This window comes from Pristiophorus japonicus, chromosome 11 (assembly GCF_044704955.1).
Source record: "Pristiophorus japonicus isolate sPriJap1 chromosome 11, sPriJap1.hap1, whole genome shotgun sequence".
NCBI classification, from domain to species: domain Eukaryota; kingdom Metazoa; phylum Chordata; class Chondrichthyes; family Pristiophoridae; genus Pristiophorus; species Pristiophorus japonicus.
In genome coordinates this window covers 6,556,749-6,568,411 of record NC_091987.1, presented here as the reverse complement: position 1 = coordinate 6,568,411, position 11,663 = coordinate 6,556,749, and the positions used below count along the sequence as shown (strand labels likewise).

Below are 11,663 nucleotides of genomic sequence, written 5' to 3'. Positions count from 1 at the left end.
CCAGAGGCATTGCTCAGCCGGGCATTCCAACATGAAGCCAAAGATACTGTCAAGTTCCATTTCCAATCTCTGCCTGACTAATCTTGGGGAGCAATCAAGGCACCACAACTGACCTGAACACTTCTGTGCAAAAGTGGGAGAAATAAATTTGGAAAGTTCCTGTTTGTGATCACAACTCGACTTGGGGCATTATAGTTGCTACTTGGCTCAGCATCTCAGGCTTATTACAAAGGGATTGAGTATAAGAGTAAAGATGTCTTAGTGCAATTATATCGGGCCCTGGTGAGACCACACCTGGAGTATTTGTGTACGGTTTTGGTCTCCTTACCTAAGGAAGGATATACTTGCCATAGAGGGAGTGCAACGAAGGTTCACCAGACTGATTCCTGGCATGGGGGGATTGTCCTATGAGGAGCGATTGAGTAGACCTCCATTCCCTAGAAGTTAGAAGAATGAGAGGTGATCGCATTGAAGCACATAAAATTCTTACAGGGCTTGACCAATAAGGGAATTAAGGGTTATGGGAAGCGGGCGGATAAGTGGAGCTGAGTCCACGGCCAGATCTGCCATGATCTTGTTGAATGGCAGAGCAGGCTCGAGGGGCTAGATGGCCTACTCCTGTTCCTAAGTCTTATGTTCTTATGTAGACAGTGTAGATGCAGGGAGGGCTTTTCCCCTGGCAGGGGAGTCTAGAACCAGGGGGTCACAGAATAAGGTGTCGGCCATTTAGGACGTAGATGAGGAGGAATTTCTTCACTCAGAGGGTTGTGAATCTTTGGAATTCTCTACCCCAGACAGCTGTGGATGCTCATTAAGCATATTCAAGTCAGAGAGTGATATTTTAGATATTAAGGGAATCAAGGGCATGGGGATAGTGTAGGAAGGTGGAGTTGAGGTAGAAGATCAGCCATGATCTTATTGAATGGCGGAGCAGGCTCGAGGGGCCAAATGGCCTACTCCTGATACTATTTCTTATGTTCTTACGTGGGGGTGAGAGCTGTAATTAGCAACATTCCTACGCTTGGTCACTATCCAGTGAAACCAGCTTTGAGTGACTGCGGTCGCAATTTCCCCTCGCTCGGCGGGTTCAGGGAGAGCAAAGTCGGAGGAGGATTCTGGCCTTACTGCGGCTCCAGCCCGCTATCCAAAATAATTTTTCCCTGATTGGGCTTGTTTTGCTGGCCAATTGAAGGAAGCGAGTCTGATGACATAATTTGATGACATGAAATCAACCGGTTTCCTTAAAGGGACCATGCACAAATTTATTTTTACATTTGCACTGTCAGTGTTCTACAGCACTGAGGTGCTGCAAACACTGCACAGAGGCACAGGGCTGCACCCAGGCTCTCCCATCGCTCCCTCTATATGCTTATGGAGGGAGTCACAGCATACAGGGAGGCTCTCTTTCCTTCCAATGGATGGAAAAGACCTCCCCAGGACACCAACGCAGCCTGGTTGCACATTTCACAGGAGGGCACAAGCAGGGATGTGATCAGGAGGACCAGGCTGCAGTGCCACAAACCTTTCAATGATCTCACTACATCACAAAACGTTACTGCAAAGCCTCAACCTCATCCTGCTGTGCCTCTCATCGCATCCCCATCACTCTCCCTTCCCTACCCCCCTCCAGCACATCCTTACTCACACCAACTGACCTTGCATCTCATTAGCTACCCCTCACACTCACCTTCATCCTAGTCCAATCATACCAACTAACAATACACAAGGGTAGGCACTTGGGTCTTTTGGCCAATGTTCATGTGAAGGTTCTGTTAATGTGCTGTCAAAACATTGAAATATTTATTTTCAACATTTTGCATTCTTGGACAGACTTGTGTGAACCTTTGGAAATGGCTTAGTATATAAATACAAGTTTTAGTTGTTGTGAGTTGCAGTGAATGGTGAAACATAACGGTAACCCCCGCAATCCTTATGCCTTGTGTCCTGTGCAGCTTTAGTTGATTGCGGAGAAGGTTGGTGCTGCTGATGTGCCTGGTGATGCTGGTGTTGGGGCTGATCGTGGTGGGATTCTGAGGACCAAGGTGAGATAGTTTCAAGGGCACCGATGCTAATGTAATAGATGGCAGGTGAAATTGAGATGACAGAAGCGACCTGTCAATGGTGAGAGAGGTTGTTCCAATGAAGTGATAAAAGAGTTTTTGCTCCAAACACTTGCAACCTGCGCAAAGCTCACTCTGTCTGAGAATGCAGCAATCAACAGCTTTTGAACTTTGGAAAGTGAACAGCTGTGAGATGGGAACTTTTATAGCACATTGGCAGCCTTCAAGTAATGAGATGATTCCATGGCCATTCAACTCCTAGCTTGCTTCCCTGACGTGATCCCCGAGCAGTGTGAACCCCGTGGGTGACTGGTAAACTCTGAAGGTGAGCTGTAAATAGTTCTTAATCCTCTATTAACAAGGTCATAATGACCTGGATTTCCTCAGTCACCGCTGCGTGTTAGTTCTGCTCAGTGCTGACAGATCCAACATTTGGGAAAGGCACGTCAAAAAATAATATTTACCCATCCAACCCACCACAACACATGCCCCCTGGGAAATTCCTCCCTACTTATGGAGGTTGGATGAGGACAGAATTGGGCTCAGCTTTCTAATGAAAGAGCGTGAATAATGGGGTGAGATACGGGAGGTCTTCCAGAACCTATGCAACTGCTCCAATAGTCAATGCTTTCAAGGGAGAAGACTCTTTTAAGAACATAAGAAATAGGAGCTAGAGTCAGCCATTCAGCCCCTCGAGCCTGTGCCGCCATTCAATAAGATCATGGCTGATCTTCCACGTCAACTCCACTTTCCTGCACTACCCCTCGATTCCCTTAGTATTCAGAGAAGGGCAAGGGTGCATCAGATAACCACAGCAGTTAAGCTCAGCCAGAAGCCACACAGCAACCAACCCAATTTAGAGACACCAACAGCAGCTTGGCTGAAATGCAAGACAATTGTCCCAAGACTGTTCTGGCAAACACAATAGAGAGTGGAATGCACAATAGGGACACGCATAGACCACCCACAGCTGTACAACCTTTACCAAATGTACGTAATTTACATGCACGGTACTGAGACTCACTGGGGGTAAAATGGCACTGGGGGAGGGATTTAAAACGGGCGGTGTCACATCTGCTGGCAGTGGTACACCACGTCTCAACTGAACATCGGGCAGGCCGTATTGAGTCGGTTGGCAGATGCGATCCCACCCATTTTGCATCCTCGCCCAGGTCGAATTTCAGCCCCCATTCAATCTACAAAATATTTTGCAAGAACTCAGTTTGAAACTGAAAGTTTTGAAGTCTTATTTTCACTCGTTAGTTCCACCATCAAGCCCAGCTTTCCTCATCCTTTCACATTTGATGTCGATTTCCTGTGACTTTTGCTGTGGTGTTGCGCAGTTCCTCAGGTACTATCTGCCCTGCAGTGCCTCACTTAGCTAGCTTTTCTGTTTCTGGGGTTATAGGCAGTGAGTGTCAGCAGGCTAGCTCACCCAACGCCCTTGCCAGTGGGGAATCACTGATCTGTAGGAGGAACCCTGGCCGATATCTTCTGTCCCCTTTCTAGCTCCAACAGGACAGAGGCTAGCTCTAGCACTCTTCACCAGCACTCTGACTAAGATCAACTCACAGCAGACACCAGGAACTGAATTTGTGGCCTGCTGTATTATATGGCTCAGGATTGGGCAAACAGTCAGCACAGGCAACTTCAGCTGTAGCCAAAGTTTTACATGAATGAGAATGTTTGATTATAGCAAAGGTGCCCTTCCTGGGGTGGGAGCAGATAAGTTGGGACCTCCTGGCATAAGGGTGAGAGACATGAGGGAACGGATACTAACCATGGCCGTCTGCTACAGACCATTGGGTCAAGAGGAGGGATGAGACCAAGAACTGTGTCGTCAAGTAAGGGAAGTGTGCACAGGAAATAATAGTTGTTATGGGTGACTTTGATTTGCCAGAAATAGATTGTGCTAGCAAAGAGCAAGGTCGCCATGATAGACTAACTGGACTCTTCTGTGCTGTAAATTTCTATAAAGTAAATCTATAAAGGGTGAATACTTAAGTCAATGGCACTGCTGTGTAAGCAGTGGTGTTATTGGACCTGAAGGGGTGGTTGAGAAGCTGAGAGTCAGATAACAGCGTGGAAGCAGTGCCCAAGATATGGTGATAAAGAGAATGAGCAGAGTAGAAGCATTCCAACTTTAGAAAGTAGCTTGTGATAGGGAAGAGAGGTGACCTAAGGAAACTGACTGGGCAGCCCTGTTAGAGAGGAAAAGTGGATCATGGTTATGAATACAGTAAGATCTAGAGTATAGGACAGATACATATCACTAGGGAAGAAGCGGAACGGAGATAAACGAATGAATACAGGCAACAATGGAAATAGAGCAGGGATCGAGCTCAAAAAGATTGCTCCGACAGTACAAGACTTGCATTTATATAGCACCTTACATGATCCCAGGATGTCCCAAAGCACTTTACAGCCAATGAAGTACTTTTTGAAGTGTGGTCACTGTTGTAATGTCGGAACAGGCAGCATGGTAGAAGAAAATTAATATTAAAAACAAGGCAAAGGTGGTCAAGGAACTAGTCAGGGGAACCAATAATTGAGCATGAAGTTAGCATAGCAGGGAATATTAAAATAAATGTCACGCATTTCTATATCGTCGCAGCAATCGGGTAAAATAAGGAAATGGTAGGGGGCATTAAAAGATCATAAAACCATGACATTTCAAGTGATAGCAAATGTCCCAAGTTAATTTTCCGTGTGTTTACAGAGACACAGCAGCAGCACAGAAGGTGGATTCCTGGGGGAGGGGGAGCAGTTGAGCCAAATAGCATAACGCCTTTAAGGGAAAGCTAGATAAACCCGAGGGAGAAAGGAATAGGATATGTTGATGGGGTGAGATGAAGAGGGGTGGGAGGAGGCTCGTGTGGAGCAGAAACGGCAACATTGTCCTGTTGGGCCACACGGCCTGTTTCTGCGCTGTAAATTCAGTAACCAGATGGACAACTAGTTAATATCTCGGTGGAGATGTTGGCTGATGGGAGGAATGTTGCCCAGGGAGTTCTTGTTCAAATCGTGTTGTGGGACCTTTAACATCCACCTAAAATCAGCAAAACAGGTGAATAGGATGCCTGCTTAATGTGTCATCACCTCGGGCTCTGTGGTGCTCCCCGCTTACTGCACTGGAAAGATAGTGTGCTGAAATGCAACTTAACCCCACTGAGGCAAGCTGGCAGCTCACAGTTCACTCAGTCACTTGACCCGAGTGCAGAAACTGTCCCTATACTGCTGCAACCACTTAGTGCGCATATAGATTATAGCACCTCACATCTTTCCATGATGCAGGAATAGCAATTTTTTTTCTTTTTAAAAAAAAAACTTTGATTTTATCGAAATACTGGGGATGAAATTAATTTGTCATAAGTACCTAAAAATTATGAATAGGTGGAAATACAAGGAGAGGCAAGTCCTGACCTCATTCTGCCACCTCCCTTTGCCTCGATCAGATTGGCACAGGGCTAGTTGAGGTTGCCCCCACGCCTCAGACTTGGCTGTGATGTCTCCTAGTTTGAGCAGCTGGTTATCACTCACTAACTGGATTTTCTACCCTGGCGCTCCTGAAGTGCACAGCCGGAGATTCTGCACTCCCGGCCGGTGAGTTTTCAGGACAGGGTATCTGAGGCCTGCTAGCCCTGTGGATCTGTAACCCTGCCAAAGGCCACTAATAAAGAAGGAGAATAGAGGGAAATCCTGGCTAAGCCAGACATTAAGTTCTTGTACCGATCCTTACGCTGGAGGCCATTCGGCCCATCGTGTCCGTGACGGCTCTTTGAACGATCTATCAAATTGGTCCCACTCCATCGCCCTTTCCCTGTAGCCCTGCAAATTTTCCCTTTTCAAGTATTTATCCAATTCGCTTTTGGAAGTTACCATTGAATCTGCTCCCACCGCCCTTTCAGGCAGTGCATTCCAGATCATAACTCGCTGAATACAACCCTCTTCAACACAACAAGCTCAACACAGAGAATATTTTACATTTTACTGCGTACATAATGTGTCCATTTACTTATATTACAATTTTATTTTTATAAAAGCGGATTAATTTCTCCGGCTCCGTCTCTCTCCACAATCTGCTCACGATGTGTTGCTTCCACTGTCTCTGCATGGCCTTTGTGTTCTGTAACCTGCAGAACAGCAAGAACAGGGAAATGCAAAGATTGTATTTTATTCTCAATAGTACATCAAATAGCACTGCCGTTGTGCACAAAACAAACCGGTCTCCAACAACAACCACCTGTATTTATATAGCGCCTTTAACGTAGTAAAATGTCCCAAGGCGCTTCACAGGAGTGTTATAAGACAAAACAAATACATTTGACACCAAGCCACATAAGAGGAAATTAGGGCAGGTGACCAAAAGCTTGGCCAAAGAGGTAGGTTTTAAGGAGCATCTTAAAGGAGGAAAGAGAGGTAGAGAAGCAGAGAGGTTTAGGGAGGGAGTTCCAGAGTTTGGGGCCCAGGCAACAGAAGGCACGGCCGTCAATGGTTGAGCGATTGTAATCAGGGATGCTCAAGAGGGCAGAATTTGAGGAGCGCAGACATCTCAGGGGGGCGTTGTGAGGCTGGAGGAGATTACAGAGATAGAGAAGGGGCGAGGCCATGGAGGGATTTGAAAACAAGGATGAGAATTGAGAAATCGAGGTCTTGCTTAACCGGGAGACAATGTAGGTCAGCGAGCACAGGGGTGGGTGATGGGTGAGCGGGACTTGGTGCGAGTTAGGACATGTGCTGCCGAGTTTTGGAACACCTCAAGTTTACGTAGGGTAGAATGTGGGAGGCCAGCCAGGAGTGCTTTTGGAATAGTCAAGTCTAGAGGTAACAAAGGCAGATTTGACCCTGAACTCCACGACCGCCCAAAATGGAGGAAGAGCATCCAGGAGGGCGCTGAGCACCTCGAGTCCCATCGCCGAGAATAAGCAGAACCAAGTGTAGACAGCGGAAGGAGCGTGCGTCAACCCAGCCTTCCCACCCACCCTTTCCTTCAACCACTGTCTGCCCACCTGTGACAGAGACTGTAGGTCCCGCATTGGATTGTACAGTCACCTGAGAACTCATTTTTAGAGTGGAAGCAAGTCATCCTCAACTCCGAGGTACTGCCTATGATGATGATGGAATAGGCAAGTCAAGTCTAGAGGTAACAAAGGCATGGATGAGGGTTTCAGCAGCGGATGAGCTGAGGCAAGGGCAGAGACAGGCGATGTTACGGAGGTGGAAATGGACAGTTTTAGTTATGCTGCGGATGTGTGGCCGGAAGCTCATTTCAGGGTCAAATATGAAACCTAGTTTGCGAACAGTCTGGTTTTAAAAAAAACACATCAACTATGAGAAGCTAAATCCACCATTAACTGAACTTCAACTCACCAATTTTTGGGATCTCTGCCTTAATCGACCCCACACAGAGTAAAGGGTCTATGGAAAGAGATGGGAAAAAAGTGGGTTATTACATTGGAAGGAACTGAAGAGGAGCAAGAGCCCATTCTCGAAGGATTAAATTACGATCTGAATCCTTCGTATGATGCAAGGATGAACCATAAGGTCTTCGGAAGAAATAAGATAAGAACTGGCATCATTCACAACCTCAAGACGAATCAATCGGCAGCCAATGTTACAAATGCCACTGTGATCCTTGCCCACAGACAAATAGCCTTGCTGACCCTCGCATGAAGAATGGCCACCCCAGCAGATGGGCAACAAGCCTGGAAATTGTACCCGGGAAGAGTCAATACCTTTAGAACATAAGAACTAGGAGCAGTAGGCGGCTATTCGACCCCTCGAGCCTGCTCTGTCATTTAATAAGGTCATGGCTGATCTGATCTTGGCCTCAACTCCACTTCCCTGCCTGCTCCTTATAACCCTCGACTCTCTTAATCATTCAAAAATCTATCTATCTCCACCTTAAATATATTCAATGACCCAGCCTCCACCGCTCTCTGGGGTAGAGAATTCCAAAGAGATTAAATTCCTCCTCACTACCGTTTTAAATGGGTGACCCCTTACTCTGAAACTATGCCCCTAATTCTAGATTACCCCATGAGGGGAAACATCCTCTCTGCATCTACCCTGTCAAGCCCAAGCAGTATCTTAGACATCTCTTGTACAGATCTCTCGAGGAATTTAAAGACTGATTCAGATACCTAATCCACATTTATTCCAGCTTACCTTCAGGTGAAGGGGCAGAGAGATGCCCTGGAATCGACGCACCAGCCCGGACTGGGTTGTGTTCAGGTTGTGGGCGGCAGTGATCTCGTACTGTGAGCAGACACTGGTCCTGGAAATGTGTGGCCCGTTGCTGACATCTACAAACTCACCGCACCTACAGAGACAGGCAGTGATCGAGAGGCTCGCACTTATACTGTGGACATTCTGTTCACGCTCAAAAGACAAGGGCAAGAACAAATAGCGAGATTCACGCCATTCAAAGTAACATTGCAGTGCTGTTACCAGGCTTACGTAGTGCACTGCTACCAATGTGCTATGAGCAAAATGTTCTTTTAAGCCAAAGCTCTATATTATTGGTCGATACGTTTAATTCGTTACGTCAAATCACTCCCACTATTTCACCCGAATGTGATTCAATCAAATCGTCACACCAGTTACACAACCTAGAATTGTTCTGCTGGCTGTTTTTCAGATCATGGTCAGGTGAAGACAAGATTAAACTTTCACATATCCACCGTTAAGCAACACCTCAATTTCAAAATTCTCATCCTGATTTTCAAATCCCTCCATGGCCTCGCCCCTCCCTATCTCTGTAATCTCCTCCAGCCCATTTCTCCGCCACTCTCACCCCGCCCCCCCCCCCCCCCCCGGCAATATCTGCACTCCTCTAATTCTGCCCTCGAGCATCCCCAATTATAATCGCTCAGCCATTGGTGGCCGTGCCTTCTGTTGCTTAGGCCCCAAACTCGGCAACTCCCTGCCTAAACCTCTCCGCCTCTCTTCCCTCCTTCAAACCTACCTCTTTGACCAAGCTTTTGGTCATCTGCCATCATTTCTACTTACGTGGCTCACATTTTTTTAATCTCACAATACTCCTGTGAAGCTCCTTGGGATGCTTCACGTTAAAGGCGCGATATAAATACATATAAATGTTGTTGTTGTTGTTGCACCTTACTGAAATCACACTGCATTGCATCACCCAGTTCAATGGTTCTGGCTGTCCCCATAGCAATAGCCTACCGAGCAGTTCAACACCAGGACTTACTGTAGTTTAAACAAAATGCTAAATAACTATAAGACACTAAAATAATGAACCACGTTACTCATGAGTCTAAGGGATAAGGAATCACAAGGCACAAGTCGGGTGTGTGATGGAATACTCTCCATTTGCTTGGATGAGTGCAGCTCCAACAATACTCAACAAGCTCGACACCATCCAGTCCACTTGATCTTAAACATCCACCCCGCCCCTGGCACGCCATAGTTGCAGTGTCTACTATCTAGGGGATGCATTGCAACAACTTCGACAGCACCTCCCAGCTTCACCCCCACGGACTGCACTAGTCCAAGGCGGCTCACCACCATCTCCACAGGGCAACTAGAGATGGATAATAAATGCTTGGGGCCTTGGTAGCAACGCCCATATCCCAAGAATGATTTTTTTTTAAATGAAGCACATAATACTTATTTCTAGGGGTTCTCCTCAAGCTGATGAATGTCAGTGCAGGGGAATGGAGCCATTCCCCACTATTGTCACTGATTGATAGCACTAAGCTCTCTCAGGTCACATTAGGTGCAGAGGAAGAGGAGAGGAGGAGGGATACAGGATGTCTTTGGGTTGAGGGGACCTGTGGAAATACAAGGAGTTTTTTTGTTTGCGCCTTTCACTTCCTTTATTAGGGGGGGGAAAAAAAAAATTCAATTCCAAATGTGTGTTTTAATCAAGAACATAAGAAATAGGAGCAGGAGTAGGCCATACAGCCCCTCGAGCCTGCCCAGCCATTCAATATCATGGCTAATCTACTACATCAACTCTACCTTCTCGCCCTATCCCTGGATTCCATTACTGTCCAAAATTCTAGCGAATATACTCAAGAATGCCAAAGATTCACAACCTCCCCCCCAGTGAAGACATTTTTCCTCATCTCAGTCCTAAATGACTGACCCCTTATCCTGAGACTGTGACCCTTGGTTCTAGACTGACCGGCCCGGGGGAAACAATCTCTGTGTGATGCTCATAATTAACCAGGTCATGCTGCTCACCACCTAGCAGAGTCTAATACAGCTCCAAATGTAGGCTCCAGATACAACCTCTAAGTTCAGAAGGGTAGAATGTGTATCACTGGGTGCTCTTCAAAGTTCAGGGTTGCTACGAAAGAACCCCTCGTGCTCACTTAACATTTTACTGAGATTGTCGGGATAATACTGCAGAAAATTGTTTTCTCACTCGCTACGCATCCCATGTGTGTTGAAACAGATTGCTCACTGCACCGAGTTTGACAGTATCTCCGTGTAATTGAGGCAGCTCTCACCTGTACAGCTTCACGAGCTTATTGGGATGGAGGGAAGCGTGCTCCTCAATCGCAGCCAGCTTGTGTCTGTGAAGAGGTCCAGACAGGTTAAGGGCGCTATACACTGATTGCCGATGCATATACACCCACACACATCCATCACAATCATGCGCATTGTCAAATACACACACAATCAGACCCATAAATTCACCGTCAGCACACAGAAATCAAACACTGCATATTCATTGACAAGTGCACACACAGAAATATACTCACACACACCAATCACCCACACATCCATTGTCAAGAGCAAACACAGACACGCACACGCATCAATCATGCCGCATTCCATGAACTTAAATAAGAACCATTGCAGGCATGAATACATTAAGATGCACCTCAGATGACCAATCGTCGTTTAACTGATTCTCTCGTGCCGACCCCTGAAACAGGACACATGCATTAGGTGACAGATAGTGCCCCTCTGAACCACAATGCCAGGCACTGCCGAAGTGTCTATCTCAAGGGGCAAGAATACTTCGGGGGGGGGGGGGTGTGGGGGGGGAAGGAGGGGACTGAGCCAGCTTGCGAACTGAACAGCTTCTGTGATGAACTGCATGATCGAATAGCCCACCAAGGTTCACACGCTAAGAATGATCACTGAGGCAAGGTACTAGAGGGCGGTTGGAACTTGTGGAACGGTATCCCAGCAACAGCCAGTGCCGATAGGTGTTAGCCGTGGGCAGCACGCTCTCGCCTATGAGTCAGAAGGTTGTGGGTTCAAGTCCCACTCCAGAGATTTGAGCACATAAATCTAGGCCGACACTCCAGGGCCTTGCGGAGGGAGTGCTGCACTGTTGGAGGTGCCGTCTTTCAGATGAGACGTTAAACCGAGGCCCCGCCTGCTCTCTCGGGGGGACATAAAAGATCCCATGGCACTATTTCAAAGAAGAGCAGGGGAGTTATCAACTTTAAAAGCACTTCATTGGCTGTAAAGCGCCTTGGGATGTCCTGAGGTTGTGAAAGGCGCTATATAAATACAAGTCTTTGTCTCCATCCTCCACTGTAGAAAAAAAGTCAAGGGAAGGAATCAGGGGCCGGTGGTAAGCAGTAACACCAAGAGCACACAGACAGCATTGTGCCG

At 46.9% G+C, this 11,663-nt stretch overlaps 1 protein-coding gene across 1 annotated transcript in view; it reads right to left on the bottom strand.

Moving 5' to 3' along the window:
• Nucleotides 1-6,034: 6,034 nt before the first annotated feature.
• Nucleotides 6,035-11,663, bottom strand: part of mrpl39 (mitochondrial ribosomal protein L39) — a 30,991-nt gene continuing 25,362 nt past the window's right edge. Inside the window, exons 7-10 of the mRNA XM_070893224.1 lie at nucleotides 10,541-10,606; nucleotides 8,229-8,382; nucleotides 7,431-7,478; nucleotides 6,035-6,193 (exon numbers count right to left, since the gene is read on the bottom strand). Of these exons, the coding sequence (XP_070749325.1) occupies nucleotides 6,095-6,193; nucleotides 7,431-7,478; nucleotides 8,229-8,382; nucleotides 10,541-10,606 (367 nt within the window). The 3' untranslated portion in view covers nucleotides 6,035-6,094. The remainder of the gene's footprint in view (nucleotides 6,194-7,430; nucleotides 7,479-8,228; nucleotides 8,383-10,540; nucleotides 10,607-11,663) is intronic.